This window comes from Doryrhamphus excisus, linkage group LG2 (assembly GCF_037039965.1).
Source record: "Doryrhamphus excisus strain RoL-2023G ecotype Guam linkage group LG2, RoL_Dexc_Guam_v1.1, whole genome shotgun sequence".
NCBI classification, from domain to species: Eukaryota; Metazoa; Chordata; class Actinopteri; order Syngnathiformes; family Syngnathidae; genus Doryrhamphus; species Doryrhamphus excisus.
Genome location: NC_136358.1, coordinates 26,614,598 through 26,638,014, shown reverse-complemented (window position 1 = coordinate 26,638,014; position 23,417 = coordinate 26,614,598). Strand labels below are relative to the sequence as shown.

Here is a 23,417-nt window from a genome sequence, read left to right as displayed (position 1 = left end):
AGATTCGCTCCTCTTAAGGCCTTCTGTCATCATGAATGCTGCAAGGTGACCAGTGACAGCACACACACATCGCTCACATAACATCTCTTGTGTTTTTTCTCATTTCTGTGTGAAATGCTTTTTGTGTTGAATTCAAATTGACTTAGCAGCTTTTATTGACTTTCGCTTCTGCTCTTCTCTGTATTTCTTCTTTTTATAGCGCAGTTCTCCAAGCATCTCATCTCTTGTCTATACCTCCTCTTAATCCTCGCATCCATCCCCTTGATGCCGTGTTGGCCTCCTCTTCTTCGGTCTGTCTCCCATGCAGACTGGCTTCCTTCGCATCCTTCTCTTTGCACACATTCGGTCCAACTCCAAAAGAAACAAATTCTCTTCCAAAGCACGTCGGCTATTTGTTCAAAAACAGGGATGCTTTTCAGTGTCAAGTCCTCAAAAAGAGTCAAAGGTTACAAATGTAGTTCTTTACTCTATTTGTCTGGGTCTTAACGCTCCCACGACATGAAGAAGCATACACATGTTGCTTTGTAATTTTTTGCTTACATCCACATGCTCATGGAGCTCTGTATGGAGTATGCTGATTTATATTCTATCCAAAATGTCCACCACCTTCCGCTAATGAACACATTCAGGGTGAACGCAGCAGCAGGTCAAACAAGACTCACACTTGAGTCATTGTGTTGCAATGTAGTGCTGATCATTTTGGAAAATATTTTCCCAGGGTGACGATGACCTGAAGTGGACGTTTCACCAGTGACATGTTTTAATGGGAAAGTCTGGGAGTTCAAATGGGATCAAATCAACTTTATTTGTATAGCACTTTTCCCGCAAAGACATGCAGCACAAAGTGCTTTACATAATTAACAATCACAATCACACACAGTAGAGTTAAAAGCTAAAAACTAAAAGCATAAAATAGGACTAAAAACATAAACGCATAAGAAAAGTTTAAAAATATGAGTTAAAAGCCTGATTAAAAAGGTGTGTCTTTAATTTTTTTTTTTTAAATATGGATGGGATATTTTGCTTCATACACATTCTCTTCTGCAAATAAAGCATAAGTACACACTGACATGATATTAGTCAAAACCAGGCTCAGTAGTGTGTGGCCTCCATGTTTGATTTCACACAAACGTGACTGACTTTTCTGAACTCTATATACATACTTATGTATAACTTCTTGGCATATTTACATGTGTTGCTTTATAAAATATCAAAGTGTCCCGTGCATCCTTTCATTTTTCATTGTCTGGCCCTCGCTGGGAAAAGTTAAAATCTGGTAAATACGTAATATTATGTGAGGAAAGAAACCCCCCAGAGAGGAGTAAATATGTCATATCAATTCGATAAGAGACTCTGATGTGTTATTTAGGAGAAGAAGCGAAAAAGCAGGCAGAAAAAGGAAAATATAAAAGCTTTCTTAAGCCTTTCCTGGAAGTTCCTTGAACACATCACAAATACACAGACAGTATGTCCAGCAGCATGAAACGCAACCAAATCCATTTTCAAAGAGATTGAAACGGAGCCATGAGATGGAAAAAAACTGTGCTCTGAAATTATATTGCAATGGTTTGAACAAAAAAAAAAAGTCTATTGTGCAACAACTTTATATAGCGTTAAGAACCAGTGTAATTGGAGCGCTTACATAGAAACTGCTGTAATTATGGATTTTACAGGCAAATTTAAGCTGTCAACATATCCCTAAAATGGAAGGTAAAGGCTGTATACACTTTTTTGTTGTTTTTTTTTGTAACCCCAAAAGGTCCAACAACCACAAACCTCTTCAAACACCTTCAGAAGCTCCGCCCCTAAGTGTCAAGGCCGTGCCAAATGAGCTAAGTTAACGTTTTCATTTGTTTGTTGGCATGCAACAAATGTGACCGTGCATAATTACAATGAGCAATGTTATTGAAAAGGTTTCACACAGAAGAGTGACTGAAACAACTTGATAGCAAAAATATCACCGTTGTTTCTTTATTAGACACGTTAAGATTCCTGTGTTTCCAATAGAAGATTGAAGATTTGACTCACGACAAATCCTTCTACAGATTTGTGTTACTGCAGCTTTACGTCCTCCCCACGAGCCACGACTGCCCGAAATTAGAACCCTGCAACTTTTTAGCGTGCTAATTTGACTCCTAGAATAACAGCAGCTACTGTTTTTCATGAGTCTGGAACCAAATGTCCGTCTGGGGAGTCTGAAGTGGACACCGATGCTTGTTCCTGCACTCTTTGCTCTTTTAAAGATATTTGTAGAATTGTACTTTCAGAAGTAAATGGACTGATATAATTTTTTTTGAGTAATTGTACAGGAAATAGGGTCTTGTTTTTATCATTTGTTCATTCTTCTCTTGAAATGTTGGTTGATTTACTTCCAATATGAATCAAAATTTGAATTCCGGTTATAATAAAAGTACCCTCTGAATCAAGGGCCCCCATTCTGCAGGTAACAATAACAAAAAGATATATAATTAGCTGGTGTATGTGGCTCTAATGTATTTTGAGTAATTGTACAGGACAAATAGGGTCTTGTTTTTATCATTTGTTCATTCTTCTCTTGAAATTTTGGTTGATTTACTTCCAATATGAATCAAAATTTTAATTCCGGTTATAATAAAAGTACCCTCTGAATCAAGGGCCCCCATTCTGCAGGTAACAATAACAAAAATATATATAATTAGCTGATGTATGTGGCGCTAACGTCAGAGATGTACTTTGTACAACTGGCAACATAGCTAAATCTCCTGTGACTCGCTTCAGCTGCAGGACTGCGTCAATATAAATGTGATTTTGTCGCTTCCAGGCATGCTATTTGCACAAAGGTTTATTATTCAGTCATTTTGGATTAAAGTTGAAATTAACTATCCATTGAAGTTGTTGCCATCCCCATCCGACTACTTGCATAAGACTTCAGCACTTCAGCGTTTGACCAGCACCAAAACAGGATTCATGCACATCAAACCACTGAATTATCTTCTCTCTAGAAAACAAACCACAGCCTCGCATGGATAGTAAGTCAGTATTCTTTTTGTGGGTTTTAATTTCATGTTTTGCTTTAAACGTCGGTACATGACTCTCGCTCGTTTTTATTTTGACAGAATAAAGCCGGTCCATCCACGAGGATCAAGAAGATTGGGGATCGACTGTGGACAATGGGGAGACAAAAAAAAGCATGCTTTCAACCGTGCTAATTTGGGGAGAAGCTTGATGTTGCGTCATTTTGGATTAAGGTTAATAGGACTGCATAAACTCACACATGCATACCTTATTACACGTGCAAACAGTTATTTTCCCAATTAAAACACCCCAAGCCAAACACTGTTATTTAGACGCAACTAGGCTTGCCATTATGGAAACTAATTATGGGATGCTGAATAAAATCACACTCGGGGCCCAAACCTGACACAAACTTTGGCTTTTATAAGCATTCACTTGTTGGCAAATAATATGTACAGTGTGTGTGTGGTCTGGATATATTTAAAACTGCAATATATTTGGTACAGATGTACATATATATGTACAGTATACTTCAAATGCTGAACACTTTACAATAAACAGAATGTATTGATACACTGTTGTAAACTTGAGACCGTTTTGGCACCAAAGTCAAGTTTGCATGATGTTTTGCATTAGAAAAAACTTTTTTGTGCAACAGGAAGGTATGTCTACAAGGTGATTAATGTAAACTTTTGCACACACACACACACACACACACACACACACATAGCATAGGAAAACAGCAGAGCTTTGCCACATACCTCCTGGTCTGTAAATAGACTCGCTTCCTCCACATCTTTCCTTTGGCTCTGTTGACAGGCGGTCAGGACTCATCCATCACTTGATCTTGAAGCCTGACTCTAAGGTGCCAGGACCGAGGTCACAGCCTTAAGATCACTGTTAAGGATTCTGTAGGGTTATCACACGGTCTTCATTCCATGATACTTTGCATATTTTTGTTTAGCTCCGCATGCCAAATGTCATTTCAATAAATACCAAGAGTCTCCAGTCACAGCTTTAATATGTTGATTTAAGAGTCATAAATCAAACCCTACAATAACTTTCATACACTGCTGCTGATTGCAATCCCTTTTATGGCCATTTTTCTCCACGTCTTTTTTTAATGGATGAAGGCACTCTTGTTTTCCTGGCTCTTATTGGTCAACCGGTCAGCCACGGTCGTGTTTACGTAGACGCTCGTGAATAGTTGTGAAAAGGACGGACATCAGGAACATGGGTACATTTTAGGATTTCTTTATAGTAGCTGGGGATACTGTAAAAGTTTGGAATTGCGTGTGTGTGTGTGTGTGTGTGGATGTGTCCGTCTTGGCGCCTTTTCCTGTTTAAGCCTTACAATAGTCCATTGTCCCGTCCACCCTTCCACATTTCCTGTCAGGTCATAATTCACGGAAATAAGGACACTCTGCAAAACAAACAGCGGCCGCTAAGGCTCTCCACCCACTGAGGAACCCAACTTCAGGTTAAAGGGGGTGTGGGGGGGGGCGGCGTTCCTGGCAGGAAGCTAATCAGCATCCCAGTTTGAAATGTATATAATGCATGTGAATGTTAAATAACAGCGAGTGGATGGGGCGGGAGGTGGTGAGCTGGAGCGGGTGGAGACGAGATGCCAAATGAAACTAGGAGTGACAGGAATTTCTAACGATTCTTAAGACTTCACACTTTTTTCTCTGATTTCTTATGAAAGGGGCATTCAATTTATAGAAAAATGGATGGATGTAGTATATCAGCTCACAATTCAGCAACCATTTTATTCTCTCAAGGGACATTACGACAGAAATAAATCTAAGATATCAGTCAGTGTACAGCAGGGGTCTCAAACTCAATTTACTTGGGGGCCACTGGAGCTAGGGTCTGGGCGAGGCTGGGCCTTCCAAAAAACGCATTTATTAAAAACAGAAAAATGAATAAACTTTGCTTTGGTTCCGATTTTCTACAAGAAAAGCTCTGATAAAACATTCCACTGTTCTCAAATATCTTACTTTTTATTTTTCTACACAAAATAAGATGAAAAATAAATAAACAAATCAAGAATAAAGAAAATCAATCACAGTAATAAATAAATATAATAATAACAATAAAATGACAAATAATAAAAACTTAAGAAACCACATATAGTTGGTGGGTAGACAAATTATTTTTTTCAGATTAAAATGAACAAAGCATTATTAGAGCCCTGTAGACATGACAAAACACGACTATAGTCACATTTATACTCTTTTTATTTACAACATATTGCGCAACTGCAGGGTCTTGAGACACATGCTAACTCGCAAACTAGAGAGCTAGCGACCTAAACGGTAGCCTTCAAGTTATTTCCTTTAAACTTAAATAGACAAAAACTTACCACTTCCACACGGATAGGGAGGATAACTATTAACAGTTATTTAACCTTTAACATGAACAATCAAACGTAATAATGTTTTTTGGGTACATGATACCATACAGCATCCATATCAAACTTGCGCGGGCCGCACTAACATTAAACTTTCATATCAAGGCGGGGGCCTCAAACTAGTGTCCTGGGGGCCACATTTGGCCCGCCGGCCGCATGTTTGAGACCCCTGGTGTACAGCTTTCATTCATTCATTTTCTACCGCTTATCGGTCGCAGGGGTGCTGGAGCCTATCCCAGCTGTCTTCAGGCGAGAAGCAGGGTACACCCTGGACTGGTTGCCAGCCAATCACAGGGCACATATAGACAAACAACCATTCACACTCACATTCATACCTATGGACAATTTGGAGTCGCCAATTAACCTAGCATGTTTTTAACTCCACACAGAGATAGCCGAGGGTGAACTTGAACTCAGGTCTCCAAGCTGTGAGGCCTACGTGCTAACCACTTAACCACTAGCCTCAGTGTACAGCTTGTATAGATTTAAAATAACTCAACACAGAGCCATTATTATAAACAGCTGGCAACCAGGTATAATTGTGTCTTGCTTACAGTCAAGCATGGTGACGGTAGCGTCATAGTCTGGGGTTGCATGAGTGCTTCCGGCACTGGAGAGCTGCGGTTCACTGAACGTATAGCACAGTGGTTAGAGGGGTAAAATAATGATTTTTCTCACTGATGGTTAAAAATATTTAGTTTTCCACTCAATAACAATTAGATTAGGGCACGATAATATGCATAAGATATTAAAATGGAGTCATACGTGTTTTTTGCTGCCACTGCTTGAAAGGATTTGCTGAGAAAGCGGAATGGACTCCACCCAGCCCTTCAGCTCTTATTTCCACTTTAGTTCACGTGTGTGTGTGTGTGTGTGTGTGTGTGTGTCAGTGTCAAGGCTTGTAGGAACACGTGAGTGCATATTGTGCGGTGGTTTGTGTGTGGCATCAACGTGGAGAACCTCTGGCAGATGCGAGGGCCAGACTGTGGCTATGGACTCACTAGACTGGGACCAGGCAAATACTGGCTCCTAAGGCTGAATCTCTAAATACTTCTTTCCATTAGTGTAGTAAATATATTTTATGCAGAAAAGGGTGTATCTACATAAAAATATTCTCAGGCTTTAAGATCACAGGTACCTCGGTGTATTTAGAAAGCCTTAACACCGTATTTTCCGCACTTTCAGGCAACCTTAAAAGTCTTTAATTTAATCAAAAATCTAAGTTATTTGAGAAACAAAATGTAAAATGGGTATATCTAACAAGGTCAAATTGTACAAACAATGACACCGGATTCCTGCAAGCTTCATGGGTTATTTTTACGAAAATGATGAAGCACAGGGCCAGAATCGGTTCTCTGCAACTTAGCAAAATAAAAAGATTTCCCAAGAGTTCTTCTTATTATTATGTAACAGCAGGAGTACATTCACGACTGATTTAGACATTATCTGGCAAGGGGTCATACCAGTTACTCAAAGTAAGCCATTATCTTGTCTTAATATAACACATTTCTTCTGCAAGCATCCCTTGGCGGACATAAGTCTTGTAAGGAACCGTCACTTGTGAGTTTGGAAATACACTTTGCTTTAACCAAAGATATCTGGAAATACTTACAACGTTGTATAATCACATCAGTGGCTTTAGGGTACGGTGGAAAATACTTGCTGTGAAATAATGACAGAGAAAAGAGAAGAAAATGCCTCATGACGGCAGGCCAAGGTAATGCCATACATTTTATAACGATGAGAGAATGGAGCTGTTGTGTGTTCTCCTGAAAATGATTAATTTCACTCTGAGGAATGTGTATTCACTGTTTAGTCTTCAGGCCCCCCCCCCAAACCAGACCTGCAGAAAACACCTCTGAAAGCCATCAAGATGTCGCCTTATCTAAACTGAGCAAAAGAGCAGCCTCCTCCTTCTTCATCGCTCCATCCATCCTTTATTCTTTCTTCGTCATAAACCAAATTCAGGCTCCACTAAGAGTATTTTCATCACTGCAGACTCCAACAGGCTGGACTGGCATTTCCTGTGGGCGGGGCCAGAGAGCAGACGCATTCTTGGGCCAGTCACCTCCACTTCCTGCCTCTGCGAACAACCCGCTCAAAGCCAAGCAGTCTGGACCTGCTCTACACATCACCGTGCTTTCAGTTTAATTCCAAGAGGAAACAAATCAAATCAAAAAACAAATGCAGTGTGGAAATGTTTTTCATATTAGCATGTAATCATATTTTTACAGTGGACCAAAACACATATCCCGATGTATTTAGGTTATTTTATTAAAATGTAAACAATCTTAAATATAATGGTATATTCTCTTTTTAAATAAGTATACAAAAGGTTCAATATAATGTGCAATCATGCTGCATGATGACACTTGATACTGTCTTTATACAGCAACCTTTATACAGTCTTTTTCACTGTTCACTCCAGCAATGCAGACTCTTTTCCTCTGTATTTCCGCGGGGATCACTCGGTGCAGTGAAGGGGTGCTCAAAGCTAACAGCAATGGAGCAAGACATCATTTTCTGCTCTGTATGTTTTCATCCTGCTTCATATCCCAAATATGCATGCTATCAATAAATCTATTCCCAAGGATGGACATAGATATTTATGCACAATGTGGTGAGACTGAATAAGTGTGAAAATCAATTCCAGTCCTCCCAGGGGTCGACAGCTGTGCAAAAGTGTTAATATTCAACAGCTGGAACTGTCAACTCTGTTTCACTATGTATGCGTTCATTGCAAGCAGGCCATTACATCTGCATGCATGTCAATTGCCCTTCATTTGCTGAACAGGGAAATGTAATCATTGCACATTCCTATACAGATCTATGTGCTTACTGTGTGCTTATGTGTGTGCTTACTGCCCCCTAGTGGATGAAAGTGAACAGTATCATTGGTCAGATATTGATTTGGACTGTATACGAATATACAGAGTGCGTGCGCGTGCAAGATTATACAAAAAATTATATTTTCCATACATTTCAGTGACTATGCAGAAGCACGGTCAAGATGGCCGACACCAGGTGGCGTTAATTACCAACCCCTCCTTCACTCGCCCCTCCCAAACTGAAAGGTCTCCCTTACTCAGTTTTCTAGTTTTCCACAACAGTATTGTGATAATTTTGCTCCAATAATGACATGGAAGGGAACACTTACATTGTACTGTATTTTTTGTTGTATTTATATATTGATATTTTGTTCACAAAACGTTTTATAGATTAAATATTTTTATTTAAATCATTCAGAGAGGTCGAAAACATTCAAGTAAAAAAAATATCGGTATCTGTATCCATATTAGCAATACTGTATTGTTCCTATATTAACTTGGTATCGGATCGACACCGAAAATTGCAGTATCGGCCCCCCCTACTGGCCATTGAGGACGCTTCATGCTGAGCAGGAAAATGGCCGCCCGTCCACAGACTTGACTCCACAGCGCTTTGAAATTGAACATTTCTGCATATTTTGCTTGACTCTGCAGCAACCACAGTACTTATATACTAGCCAGTAGCTTGTTGCGAGCGCATTTTCATTATATTCCACTTACTTGACTCTCCGCTCAGGCGTCGCTGTTCTTGTAGCTTCGACGAATGCCTCAAAAAGCTGAAAAAAACCCCGCACTGAAGCACTTTAGCTAGCTAGCAAGCTAGTTTTCTTCATATGTGATTCCTGAGGTGAGTAGCGCAGTGACTCGTGTTTGTTTTCTTGTTACATCACAATCCACTAACAGCCGTATAATTTGTCAAATATATCTCATCTTGTGCTCAAAGATAAGCCTATAAGCAAGGGCTACTTCTAGCTGTCAGTGTGTAGCTTAGCATATCCTGCTAATGCTTGCTAACATTAGCCCTGACATTTCACTGTGATGTTTGCATGTTCAGCACTCAGTATATAATATAAAGGCTTTTTATTTGCACAACAAAAAGTGCTTTTATATTGTTGTATCTTGAGATTAGTCGGCATTCGCTGACTATTTCAATTTTTCTTTACTGTTCATACAAGCAGTTGTGCATATGTTCCTCTGACATTAACAAGCTAAACACTGCTAATGCTATAATGACTGGAAGGTTAAACGATAATTGTGCATGTTATACTGTGCAAGTCGAAGGACGTAATTCATTGTAATAACCACACACAATTTGAGGTGAGTGTATATTGGTATGATTGAGGAAGGGTGTCTGTAGGAAGCTAGGCATCTGGAAATGTAAGCCATTGTGCTTCCATTGAAACAAATTAATCACAAGGGTATGTTTTGCAATAGTTATTGGCATTTGCACACGTTTAAAAAAAAAATTATTCCCACATTTTTCCTTCATGGTTGTATACCATACCCTTTCTGACACTATTTGATGATTGTATGTTGAACACATACTGAAAACAAGTGTATTTCTGCAGTCACATAACCATGGGCTGGAAGCATTCCGTAAGATTGAAATCCCTGTTGTAGGCTCACACCAGCTCCGTGTGGTGTAGTTCTGGCTATGTCGGCCGTACCGTAAAACGGAAATAATTTGTTCAGGTTCCAACTTTTTTCCGAGCGCCACAGACGCCGGAGCACTCTCTGGTCAATTCAATAATAATACGAAAGACGGAAAAAAAACACAGTATGTGTTTTTCAAATATCTTTGCCTAAACTCGCTTACAGACAGTCTAAACTGGTTGGTCTTAAAAGTGTGATCAGCTTACAGCACTCCGCATGCTTATGATGGGGATAATTACTGTGAGTTGACCCCATGTTCAGCATTATTCTTAGCTCTGCCACCTGATGGATGACTTATCCGTGAAGGCCTGCTGAACGCTATGGTGTACACACGTGCTGTGTGTGGTTTCACGTTTTTTTCTGCTTCTTTATGCTGCAGCATCCATCAAGCCATACTTTTGGCATTTTATTCAATTTACACAATACAAACTTTAACTTGTTTGTCCCTCCAGAAGAAACGAGTATCAGGATCGGAGCTGTAGTTCATGGAAGACAAGAAAAGGAAAAAAGAAGAAAAAAGGAAAAGGGAAGCCTCACAGAAGGTATGTTCATTGGCTTTAAAGATATCCATCGGTTCCAGGGTTGCGCTGCTGCTATCATGAACCTGTTATTGATTATACAGGAAATGTTTTAAAATAACATTTGCAGGGTTTCCCAGAGCTGTGCAGTGATGCCGTTGGGTTCCGTAGCAGTCACTTACCAAGGCGCCGCCTTTTAAAGGCACACACTCCGTAGTCACGCATATTAGAGACACTGTGAATGTGATGTGTTAAGTTCCAGCGAGACACATGACACACTCGGTGTCATTATAATGTTCTTCTGAGTGAAACATCCTTCTGTAGTCAGAATTGAATTGTGGGCCACCACAAATAAATGACTGTATGGGGAACGGTGTTGGAACAGTTTCCAACACTCTAAAATGTAAAATGTGCCCTGCGATTGGCTGGCAACCAGTCCAGGGTGTACCTCGCCTCTCGCCCTAAGTCAGCTGGGATGGGCTCCAGCATACCCAGGACTCTAGTGAGGATTAGCGGCATAGAAAATAATGGATGGGTGGGCTTTTGTAAAACTGCGACAATTACTGTGTTATTATTTGAAACACCATACCTGTGTTTTTGTCATGGTCATTTGTCCTACAGTATAATTTCTGTTCTGTGAGAATTGACATTGGAATGACCACATTGGGTTTACGTCTTTATTGTCTTTGTTTTAGGTCACAGAACAAAAGAACAAAGGTAAGCAGCACTTGATCTACTGAAGATACAGAATCAGGTGTAGTTGCTGTGTTCTTGAAATCTCATCCGATGTTGTTTTTTTTCTTCATTCCCTTCTTTATGATATCTAACTACCGCCCATCCCCTACTCCCTGCCGTGAACAACTAGACTTGACCAAACAGGCGTCTGCCCAGCCTCCTGCCACTCAGAGCAGTCCTACCTCCCCCTGCCCTGGACCCACCCCGTCTGCTTCCCCGTCCCCAGCCACTTCAGGCCCTGGCAGCGCTGCCGCCCAATCACAGGGTGGTAACAATGCCAAGCGCCTTGCAGTGGCCAACGGACAGCCCACCTCCACCCCCAGTTCTTCCTCCACCACAGGCAGCACAAGTGTTACTGGGAACGGGAATACAAGTAGCGGAGGTGCGGCCCTGGCACCTCAGCAGCAACCTCGCTATATGCCAAGAGAAGTGCCGCCGCGATTCCGCTGCCAGCAGGACCATAAAGTGCTACTGAAAAGGGGCCAGCCGCCACTGTCCTCTATGCTGCTGGGAGGGGGAGGAGGAGGGGAAGGCGTGAATGCAAACATAGCTGCTGTCTCAGGTATGAATTACCAGCGTTTGTTTAAAAACTAATCGGTGAGTGAAATTCCATGTGTAGAATTAAACTCTCGTCATCATTTCAGATTCTGGTGCGGCTACCTCCTCGTTGGCCCTCACCTCATCATCAGTTGCTGCTTCAACCACTACTTCTAATTATGCAAATTCCATGTGGGGGGCAAGTCTTGGCACCCAGGCCTCCTCTCAGGGCAGGGAGAAGGTGATTGTAGATGGGAACGACCTGGAAGAGTGGCCCAGCATCGGTGGCAGTGATGGAGGAGGAGCTTCTTTCACTGTAGCTGGAGGAAGCAGCAGCAGCAGCAGCAGCAACAATGGAATGCCTGTGAACAGCACTAGTGCCTCTGGCAACCAGTCCTCATCCACTTCCTTGTTCTCTTTGCCCAATGAATGTATGCAGCCGTCCGGTAGTGTGGCATGGGGGACGGCTGCCTCCCAGGGCCATCTTGGAGGAGGAAATGCAGTAGTTTCAGCCGGGCCTGTGTTACAACAGTCCTCTTCACTTTCCAAAGCCTCCGCTGTGCCAGGAAGCCATGATGCCAGTGGCCTCATTGACGGCAGCAGTGGGATTCCAGGTGCCAACTTTAATCCAAATGCCAATCCTTCGGCCTGGCCTGCCCTGGTACAACAGGATGAGCCTGTTGTTGCAGGTGAAGGAGGTTCGTCTTCCTTCCATCACCAGGGCCCTGGAGGGACCTTATCTGCCAACAATTCTGCTTCCGTAGGGCTAAAGGCTGGGTCGGTTGGGGTGCTAGGGGGTCACCAAGCTTTGTCTGTGAATCAATCAAGCACCCACCAGCACCAACTTCACCAAATGCAATCCAGAGACATGGGAGGGGGGAAGTGGGACAGTGAATCAGCGGGACCAAAAATTGCAGGAGAGGAAGGGGTTGTGGGAGGAATGGGAGGTGCTGGGGTCAATGTTGGAGACCACAATCATTCTTCCTCATGGAGGGCCCAGCCCTCTTACCCAGCTTCTAACTCCAAAACGGGTGCCTCAAGGACTGACGGATGGGAGGGTGGCATGGGGGGGTACAGAGCTGCTGAGGGGGATAATGGGACTTCAGGTTGGGGTTTTCCAGGTCCCTCTCGTGGGGCTAATGCATGGGGGAGTGCTGGGACTGGGGGAAATGATAGTCAAACTGGGGTATCTCAGGGAGGGTGGGGGACATCAGGAGTGGGAGTGGAGAAAGCGATGTCTAGTGTTGAATGGGGGGGGAGTTCATCTGGTACTGGCGGAGCAAATCCTGGCACAGAAGTCACAGGAGGAGCCTGCAGCAGTAATAGCAGCAGCAGTGGATGCAGCACAGCTGGCAATCCTGTCACCTCAACATCCACTGCTATGAACAGAGCTTGGGACAATCAGAAGGGAGAGGTCGAAACGGGAGAGTGGAGCGAAGGAGGACAGGGAGCACAGGGAGGATCCAGTGGTGGGAATTCTAGAAGCGAAAGGGAACCTTACGGCAGTCGTCCTCGACGTCCGCCACCCAATGCTGAAGCTGCCTTAGAGAGTCTTCTCAGCCGGTCTGATCTTGATCCACGGGTCCTGTCCAACACAGGCTGGGGCCAAACGCAGATTCGACAAAACACAGCTTGGGATGTGGATGATCAAGTGGAACACAATAAGAGTGCACTGCTATCAGCTTCGACAAAACACTCAGCTTCTCTGGGAAGTTCTTCTCTATATTCCTCTGGATCCAGAGCCTTAATCGGAGACTCTAATGGTCCAGGCGTCATTCCTCCCTTGGTTTCATCTGTTGGGTCCTCTGGAGAGGGCTGGGAGACCAGCAGCAGCAGTAGCAGCAGTGGTGGGACTTCTCTATCTGGCAGAGGCCCACCTCCTTCGGGCCCCAACATGAGTAATCTTGGCGTCTCGCAATCGGGTCCAGTGATCGCAACTTGTACTGGTGTTGGATCAGGATCACTGGGACATAACCAGCAAGGGAAGGCTACAGGCTGGGGTGGAGCAGGGATGGGAGCTGTGGATAATCAGGAGTCCAAAGGTTGGGGTAATGAGGAATGGAGAGCCAATAGAGGAAATGGAGGCAGTTGGGATGGTCTCAGGCAACAAGGCAGCCCTGTAAGTGCGGGCTGGGGAGGAAATGAAGAGAAAGGAGCTCTTGGGTGGAAAGAAATGGGTGGGGAAGGACAAGGAAGTGAGTGGGGGTCAAGGCAGAAGGTTGGGTCAGGTAGGGACTGGGGTGAGAAAGAGTCCAAATCAAATAGCAGCAGCGGGGGATGGGAAGATGAACCGAACAACAGAGGAGGTAACTCTATTTCAGGTGGGGATGCAGGTGTGGGTGGTTGGGGAAGCTGGGATGAGGATGCTCCACGGAGATCCTGGGGGCCAGGGGGTGGAGGGAGCGGGTCAGGATCAATCAGCATTACTGGTTCCAAATCCCATCAAAGTTGGAGTGGAGGAAATAAAATGCATCAGATGCCAAACAGCCAATCGGGCTCCATCACAGGCCTACAGGCACAACTGCAGCAGCAACAATCACAACCCCGTAATCAGCCTCCACAGCTGCAGCAAGCATTGGACCAAGGGGCTATGCAACGGGGTGGTGGGAGAAAACCAGTCTCCCAAGTCCAGAACCAAAGCTCAGGCTGGACCTCAGGGCCCATCCCTGCTGGTCATGGATTAGGTGCAAGTGGATCTGAACCAAGTGGTTGGGAGGAACCTTCACCGCAGTCATTAAACAGTAAACATGAGATAGATGATGGAACATCAGCATGGGGAGATCCAACACATTACAACTACAAGCCGGTTAACCTGTGGGATAAGAACAGCAACCCTGCTGGTCAGCAGCCACATGATCTGGGACAAACTCAACAGCAACAGCAAGGACCTCCAGTACAGCAACAACAAGGACCATCAGCACAGCAGCTCAGTAGACCAGCTGCAGGACTTGGAGGCAGCAGGGACTTCAACCCTGGCCATGGACAAGGAAAAACTGCCGCAATTGGTGAGATGCCACCATCTGTCTAGCCCAATCAGGTGTGTCCAAAGTCTATCCTGGGGGCCATTTTTGGACGGCAGGATTTTTTATAATGTGAAAATCAATTTATTTTTAACTATATTGTCCTACATTGGATTGGTTTTTAATTTACAACATATATCAAAGTGGGGCCCATACGCCCTTCAATTTTTCTCTATATGGCCCTCGTGGAAAAAGTTTGGACACCCCTGGTCTACATTAACTGAAGTTTGTCAGCACTTTTCAATAATGTGCTGTGTGTGCAGGTACCTCGGGTTGGGGTGGTACACCTCCAGCTAGTCCTACTGTTGACAATGGCACAGCTGCTTGGGGAAAACCTACTGATGCCCCTTCTGGCTGGGGGGACCCAGATGATGCTGGGGGGAAATCAGGCTGGAGAAATCCTCCTCCCAATCCCATCAAATCTGGTGAGAATGTACAATATACTATTCAAAACTGTAAAACTCAAATCTGAAAAACAATTACACTGAAGTTGTGGCTACTATTCACTCATTTCCGTGTGACCTTAATACCTAATAGGTAGGTGCTTTCAATTCATCAATAAACTATAAATCAGTTAAGTTTATATACGTATAATTTCCCTTACAGGATCCAAGTCTATGCAAGACGGCTGGGGGGACAAAGAAGGTTCCGTGACGGCTTCACGTCACTCAAGCTGGGAGGAAGAGGAAGAGGGTGGGGGCATGTGGAACAGCACCGGCTCCCAGGGCAGTGGGTCATCTTGGGGACAGGGTAGCAATGGAGGCTGGGGACAGGGCCACACTGTCAAAAAGCCTAGCAACAAGGTGGGTTACCTGGGAGAAAAACTGACCTCACTAATGTGGAGTCAGGAATCGGGTCTGCTTTTCAGTGTTTCAGTATTTTTCATTCTCACCCAGGGTCCACTCAAAGTTGGCGGGGGAGATTCGTGGATGAGCCCCATTAACAGACAATTCTCCAATATGGGGCTTCTGGTATGATATTGAACTTGTCATCCAATTGCTGTAATGTAAATGCATTGGATATGTTTTTTATGGGAAAAAACAGACAATTAACAGATGATCTTTTATGAGATGGTGACTGTTGTCCCTTTGTGCTTGGCAGAGTGATGATCCTAGTGGTCCAAACATTGACCTGGCTCCAGGTTCCCTCCAGGAGAAAAAGATAGATTTGGAGAAAAGAGCCTTTGGAATGATGGATTACAATGGAGACATGAGGAAAGGAGGAAGAGGGGGAGGGAGCATGGCTTATCGTTCACCTGTCTCCAAAGAGGCAGCACCTGGAGATGCTGTTTCTTTCTATGACAAGGTAGGCCCTTTGTGCTGCTTATGATCTTACCAGTTAGTCTTTCCTTCCTTGTTTGATGTTCGCTCTTTTCCTTCTTCATTTTTACCCCTTTGTCTCACTCTTTCCCCGTCCCTTCTACCACTCATTTTTTTTCTTTGATTGGCTGTCACTTGGACAGACCTTGCTTTTGAACAATCAGGATGGGTACCTTGGGGAGGATGGTCCTTGCTCTTTGTTCACACCACCCACTGCCTACAAGCCTCATTCTCTCTTCAATCACACTATCCCCTTTAGACAAGTAAGACGATGCCTCCTCTTGTTTCTGTCCTCCCATCATTGCATTAGGCTCTGTGTAGTTTTCTGTGTTTGCACGATAAACTTTCTAACAGGTCTGGGTGATATGGAACGGAACTCATCCCGATATATTTATGTTGAATCTTGATCAATTGTATACTGTATATATCCCGATACTTTACCCAAAAAGTGACATGTGTGTGCAAAGTTGTTTCATTAAAATGTTTAAAATTCATTGCCAAATGCACAAAAGAACAAAATATTAAATGCATGTCAGCAGCAAGCATGGCGTTCCGCCCTCGGACATCTCTGTGTGGAGTTCATGCGTGGGTTTTTTTCCGGGGACTCCGGCTTGCTCCCACATTCCAAAAACACGCTAGGTTAATTGGTGACTCCAAATGAATGAATGTCAGCAGCAACTCACATCATGCTTAATCATATCTTTCACAGCACTAAGGGTACAATTAGCTCGTTGTTGATGATGATGATGCACCTTCATCTACATGAACTGGGTTTGCAATTTTCATTAGGTTTACCTCTCGGTGACATCTCGAATGTTGTTGGTCGGTTAAATGTAGCCAGTGCTTGGTGAGAGGTGTATCTCCTCTGAAGCCCGGTGCCAGCCGCAGATGGTGCGTATGGCGACATGTAGTCGTTTGGGTGCCCGGTGTTAGCTGCTGCTTGGCTCGGTGTGAGGCATGGTTGCTCCAAGGCCGGTGCCAGCTGCAGATGGCGGTTATGGTGAGGCGTAGCTGTTCCAGCGCTTAGTGTTAGCCTCTGCTTCCAGATGCTGGTGCTAGCGAGAGATGGCACATGTAGCAAGGTGTAGCTTTTCTGGAGTTACAGCGCAAATCCAGTTTATATGAAAATGAACAATATGTTTGGTCTTCGTTGTTGGTCTTTGTGCTTAAAAGATTTCTAATAATATTAATATATTACTATATATACCTTCAATTGTTTGACATTGTTCTTCTCCTCAGCCTTGTATGTTGAAATTGTCCCCTTTTGAATCACAGGGTGGCCACAGTCTCCTTGGCAATAGTGGAGGGATGTCTCAGCTCAGACACCAGCCCAATGTTCCACCCATGAACCAGTCCCCAGGGATACGAGCACAAGTGCCTCATCAGTTCCTGTCACCTCAGGTGAGTTTACTTTTCTTATCTGTTTCCTATACATCCTTTCCACCAGTGCAGGATGTGTCTTTCATCGTGGTTGTTTAACAAATGAGATGCATTACTGCATCAGTCAGGGTTAAATAACGTAAATAAAGCATAATCACCCATGCAGTAATTAGCTTACTCATTTGCTTATTTAAATACAGGCAGTGACATTTTTTTGTGTTAAGCAATTCAGTACTTTTTCTGTAGAAACATATGCATGTGTGTCATTACGTGCCTCCCCCCCCTCAGGTGCCAGGCTCCTTGCTGAAGCAGATGCCCCCTTCTAGCGGGAGCGTAGGGGGTGTCGGTGGTGTGGGCGGAGTGGCGGGAGTCGGGGGCGGTGTCTTTCCTCCACAGCTGTCCCCCCAGCATATTGCCATGCTGAGCAGCATCTACCCACCGCACATCCAGTTTCAATTGGTGGGTTTATTGAAAACTACTACAGACTTGGAGGAAAGAATCAGTATTTTAAGCTGATCAAAAAGTCATGAGCGACTTTAGTAATGTTGATGAGATTGTGATGCAAGCACTAGTATTTGCCCCAGAAAGCAGACCGAGACATTGCGACCAATCAGTGGTGTTGCTGTAATGATTGACACAGATGACTGTCTAGTGCTGACTCAAGTAACTTTTCATGATGTTTCTGTGTCAGGCATGTCAGCTCCTCCTCCAACAGCAACAGCAGCCACAACAACAGCAGCAGCAGCTTCTGCAAAACCAGAGGAAGTTTACACCGAATGTCCGGCAGCAAGCTGACCCTCAACAAGTATACTCATGCACACGACTCTCTCCAGCTATTGTTGAGATGTTTATCGACACAATTTGTTTTCGAGCCTTCTTTCCTTGCCTTTTGACCGTTTTTGTCTGTGTCATGGCAGCTGGCCAGGATCATGGCAGTGCTGCAGCAGCAGCGCCAGCAGCAGCAGCAGGTTGGGAGTTTAGGTGGCAATGTCAAACTCTCTCCCTCCCATCATGGTGGAAGTGGTGCCAAATTACCCGGGGCTGAGTCCTTGCCCCACCAAAGCCTGGCAGGAACTGTGGCTGACCTGCACCAGAAAACACTTGGACCCTACTCTGGTAAGATATCAAGATTATCAGTCGTGAATTCTAATATTATTATTTGAAAGGTGATGGTCAATTACAACTGGTGAGGAGCCATCACATTTCAGTCATTCAATCAAGTGGCTTTGTTGCACGTGTTTGTTTGTGTTGGCAATCCTACCCCCCAACCTGATATGTTTTGTCCTGGTTTGCTGCTGTCCTTGTTTACAGGCTTCTGTTCTGGTGTGAACCTCTCAGGTCTAGACCTGAGTGGCTCTGTGGTTGGGGGGCCTGGAGGAATGAAGGACATGGGTGGTCAGCAGTCCCGTTTCAAATGGATGATGGAGGGGCACTCGTCCCCTGACACCTCCTCACCCGAAAATGCATTCCACAAAAATGGTGAGATTCCTTTCCTTTTTTTTCATGGTATTGACTTCCAACAAACCGATTTTGTCTGTTGAATTTGAAAACTGGAAATATAATAGAATCTAAAAATGTTAATGTTAGTATAATCCCATATTAATTTATGCAGCCATCTGGTGTTCAGGCATATAATACACACTGACGACCTCTCCCCAGGCCCTGTCACCCCCATGAAGATGCCAGGGGGCTCACCCTACTCGCAGTACGACATGATTGTTGGAGACCCGCAGGGTAACACCAACTGGCATCGCACACCTGGCAACAAGCTGAGTACCAAGCAGACCACCACACCCAGCTGGCCCCCCGGTAGGTGGCACATCATACAGTATAATCCTACTTGTTTTGCCTGAGGTGATGTCTTAACAATATTTATAAAGTCATAATTGCATCTATGCTGTTCTCCAGAGTTTCAGCCCGGTGTTCCCTGGAAGGGAATAGATCGTGTTGACCCCGAATCTGACCCCTACATGACCCCAGGGGGCATGATGGGAAACTCCGTGTCTCCTGGCCTCAATGACACTGAGCACCAGTTGTTACAAGACAATACTGGTTAGTATTGAACAAAATATGATCAAATTCTAAAACAGCCAGTGTACAAGTCCAACATCAGCTGCTCGTTATCACAGATTCCATCCCTCCCCTCAACACCTTACTGCCTTCGCCTGGTGCCTGGCCCTACAGTGCCTCAGATCCCCTTAACAACGCACACAACTCCGGTAAGATTAGCACATTTACAGTCATCCTGTGACGAGTTGGTCCCGTCTATGTCTAGCAACTCATCAAGTCGGTATGTGTTTAGTATTTATCACGATATGGTCCGTCTGAAAATCCACTTCTGTTGTCCCTTTTACAGCAAAGTACACAGACTACAAGACTGGATGGCCCCCTGAGCCCATTGGTCACAAGTCCTGGAAAGCCAGTCGTGGCAGCAGCCAGTCTCAGCTGTCCCGCCCTCCTCCAGGCTTAGCCAGTCAAAAGCAGCTAACAACTACCCCCTGGTTAGGCGGCACACCCCGACTGGCGGGTAGAGGCTGGGGGAGTGGTTCAGCCACTACTGGTAAGACCCAAAGGCATTTGGTCACATAGACGAAATTGTGTTCATGAACATTTAGGAATGTCAGTGATTGTTCTTTTTACTGTCTCTGTAGGCTCGGCCTGGAGTGACGGCAGTTCCCGGGAAAGCTGCTGGTTGGTGCTCAGTAATCTAACACCACAGGTATACTTGCGGATTCAACTATTTGATTGTAAAGTTTTTGCTCGGCTTCATGTACTCACTGAGCTCAAAACATGACTTGTTCCGAAATCTCAGCCCTCACATACAAATCGTGTATTATTTTTTTCTCCTCTGCAGATTGATGGCTCTACACTCCGAACCATATGCATGCAGCATGGCCCCCTGCTGACCTTTCACCTCGGCCTAACCCAGGGCACTGCTCTCATCCGCTATGGCTCCAAACATGAAGCGGCCAAGGCCCAGAGCGCCCTTCACATGTAAGACTAAAGACTTTTTTTAACCTCCCTGATACCTTTGGTATAACTAGAGCAGGAATTTCAGTCATTCCGGTTGCGATGTTGACTCCTCCTTTCAATTCTGGTCCCGAACCATTCTCAATAACAATTCCTTTCGGAGGGAGGGTCATGAACGTTTGCATGGTTTAACCAAAGTTCTTGGATAAAGAGTCTGAATGACTTTTTAAAATGACAGTATATGAACGTTTTTAAAATTATTTTACTACAACTCTTTTGCATTAGAGAGTGTCTAGAAACGGTTATAAAACCTTGCGTTGTGTGTGTGTGGACTTGACCTTATTCACTGGTACACCACCAGCACCTGGTGTATGCATATGCACCATATGAAGGGTTTTAAGAATATATATATATATATATATAGTTGCACCGACAAGTGTTTATGTTCCATGGAGAACAGGTAGCACCAATCTGGACCCTGAATATACAGTAAGGCAACATGTATCTTTTCTCGGAATAATATTTGGGTTAATATGGTCTGCAAAACCCTGTCGGTGATTGAATATTTTTGTTTTAATAGGTGCGTTCTCGGCAACACCACCATCTTGGCGGAGTTTGTGAGCGAGGAGGATGTGGCCCGCTACATTGCACATTCCCAGGCAGGAGGTTCCGGGAACGGAGGCGCCAGCACCGGCTCTGGCACCACACCTACACCATCCTCTACGGTGGGCACTAACAGTAGCGGGGCCACCTGCGAGCTAAGTGGAGTAGGGGGCAGCAGCAGCGGAGGAGTCGGTGCAGAGGGAGGCTCCACGCCAGGAGCCGCTCTACCAGCGGCAGCCGGGCATTCCGAATCCACTTGGCAGAGTCTGGACAGCACAGGCAGCTCATCGGACCAGACCGCGCCACCGGCGCCCGGACTGGGCATCTTCACTCAGTGGAGCAGCAACAGTTCTGGAGTGGGTGGAACTGCAGGTGTGGAGGCAGGAAGGCAGGGTCTGTGGGGGGGTATGAGTGGCGCAGGGTACCCCGGTAGTAGCCTGTGGGGGTCGCCAGCACTTGAAGATCGTCATCAGATGGGCAGCCCGGCCTCCCTGCTGCCGGGAGACCTCCTTGGCGGGGGTGGCGACTGACAACGCGATCATGTTGAAAGTCACATGTCACGTTCTTATTTATTTACACGTACAAATGATGTGAATAGAAGCTACACTGGCCACCCGACATGCAGGCTACATGCAATACATCGCTCATGCGTTTGTTTCCTAACGTGTAATCATCGACCTTAAATGAAGACCACAGCGAAACTTGAAGCAGAGGACTGAACCGGGTTCCAGTTCTGTCTTTTTACTCCACATCTCATCATATTGCTCCATCACTCAGGCATGTACTGTAAAACGGGGCTCCTCGAGTCCCGCGTGTCCACACGTTAACTCTTTAACTCTCGTCTCCTTCCTCGTATTTAATGTCAAACGTCAGCATTCGGACTTGCAGACTGAGCCTTCTTAGACCTGGTGTGTTTCTCCTGTTCAGAAAGCTTGAAAGCGACAAACGGGGGACAGCGCCTCGCTATCAGGTCACCCGTACCTGTGGCGAAATAGAAAAAAAAGGAGCGTTTCTACTCGGTACTGACACCTCTATACCTTGGCGGATCAACATGGCGTCCCCGGGGGTTAAAAAGCAAAGCAAAACAAAAAGAACATTAGCCAAACTTGCACTAATGCCTCTGGGTTTGTCATCGACACATCTGATACAATCCCTTCCCAACTCAACACCCACCTTACGGGACGGGACGTCTTCTAATGTTACATCAGCAGTGGCCTTGGTCCACCTGCCCACTCACACACACACACACACACACACACCAGTTACACACACCAGTTACACACTGCTCTTACATTTAACAAGCAAAACTCTTCTCTCTTCTCTTGTGGATGTACATGAGTTGTCTCTTTGAAGAGAAACGTGAAACTTTGTAGAGATATCTTTTTGTTCCCCATTCAAACACTGACCTCGCTCTTGTATTATTTTTTTCTTACTCAAAAAAATCAACTTGGTTATTATTCTATATTGTCTTGATTGTTAATGACTATGATCACTTAGCGACTCGCTGTTCAAGGTGTGTGTGTGTAGGCGTGCGTGCATGACAGCAGTGTTGCCGGTATGACGGAATGGAAGATGGCGGAAACGTGACAATATCAGGAGTGTCTGTGTGTTATTGCTACAATGTTGAATGTTTTTGTTGTCCGTGAGAGATTAACGATCAGTGTATGTGTGCACTTATCTGCTTCAGTCAGGGAAGTGAATAGATGTTTATCTGACAGCTTGGCTTTTTTTGTATGAGTGTATGTTTGTGTGTATGCGTGTGTGTGTTCGCTTGACCACCAGACATTGTGATATCTAAAAAGTTCAAAAACATTGGCACTATTACTTGTCTTTTTTTTTTCAGCATTATGTGTGTTTTTGTTCCCTGTCAAAATGCAATTCAAGGAGAATTTTGTTTTTAACGACGAAGCAACCAACTGAAAGCATTTCTTATTAAAATGTCCAAATCCTACCATACCAAGCTGAGCTGGAAAACAGTGTTTTTACAGACACGTTAAAAGACATTAGCTGTAATGTTTTACTTGTTTGCTTTCATGTTATGTATCGATTTAAATTAAGTCTGTCTTTATTATCACTCCTGTTCAGGATGTTGTTCATTTATTTCAGATGTTACAAAAAGGAGAGGAATTTAATTTAAAGTGGAAAAGAACAAGATAATAAAGGTTCAAATGCAGTTTTTGGGGGGTTGTCATGCTATTCACTATTCACTCGACCACTTGCACAAAACATTTTATACCTGTTCTGCACATTGTTCTACACCATACCGGCCTATGGTACTTAGTAAGTGCAGTTGGTAAAAGTATTCATTTTAAATATGTTAAGTTCCAGTACAAGTACATTAAGCCAGGAAAATAACTAGTTGAGGTGGAAGAAGAAAAGAATGTATATACTATAAATAAATGCAGAATATACTAAAAAAAAAAATTATTAGGGGACCAAACATTTTT

The 23,417-nt window shown here is 44.2% G+C and overlaps 1 protein-coding gene across 3 annotated transcripts; it reads left to right on the top strand.

Annotated features, from left to right (window-relative positions):
* Nucleotides 1-8,775: 8,775 nt before the first annotated feature.
* tnrc6ba (trinucleotide repeat containing adaptor 6Ba) lies at nucleotides 8,776-23,143 on the top strand. Of its 3 annotated transcripts, none has more exons than XM_058061274.2 (22): nucleotides 8,776-9,082; nucleotides 10,344-10,430; nucleotides 11,102-11,123; nucleotides 11,272-11,703; nucleotides 11,786-14,683; nucleotides 14,962-15,123; nucleotides 15,305-15,501; nucleotides 15,595-15,669; nucleotides 15,800-16,003; nucleotides 16,161-16,280; nucleotides 17,293-17,418; nucleotides 17,686-17,856; nucleotides 18,089-18,202; nucleotides 18,315-18,513; nucleotides 18,709-18,876; nucleotides 19,057-19,206; nucleotides 19,306-19,449; nucleotides 19,527-19,616; nucleotides 19,754-19,957; nucleotides 20,049-20,116; nucleotides 20,252-20,391; nucleotides 20,948-23,143. In XM_058061274.2, the coding sequence occupies exons 2-22, from the start codon at nucleotides 10,374-10,376 to the stop codon at nucleotides 21,498-21,500; spliced, it is 6,294 nt and encodes a 2,097-aa protein (XP_057917257.2). In that variant the 5' UTR covers nucleotides 8,776-9,082; nucleotides 10,344-10,373; the 3' UTR covers nucleotides 21,501-23,143. The 3 variants fall into 3 exon arrangements, with proteins under 3 accessions (XP_057917257.2, XP_057917255.2, XP_057917258.2); XM_058061272.2 differs by having other exon boundaries at nucleotides 10,341-10,430; XM_058061275.2 differs by lacking the exon at nucleotides 16,161-16,280 and having other exon boundaries at nucleotides 10,341-10,430.
* Nucleotides 23,144-23,417: the final 274 nt, after the last annotated feature.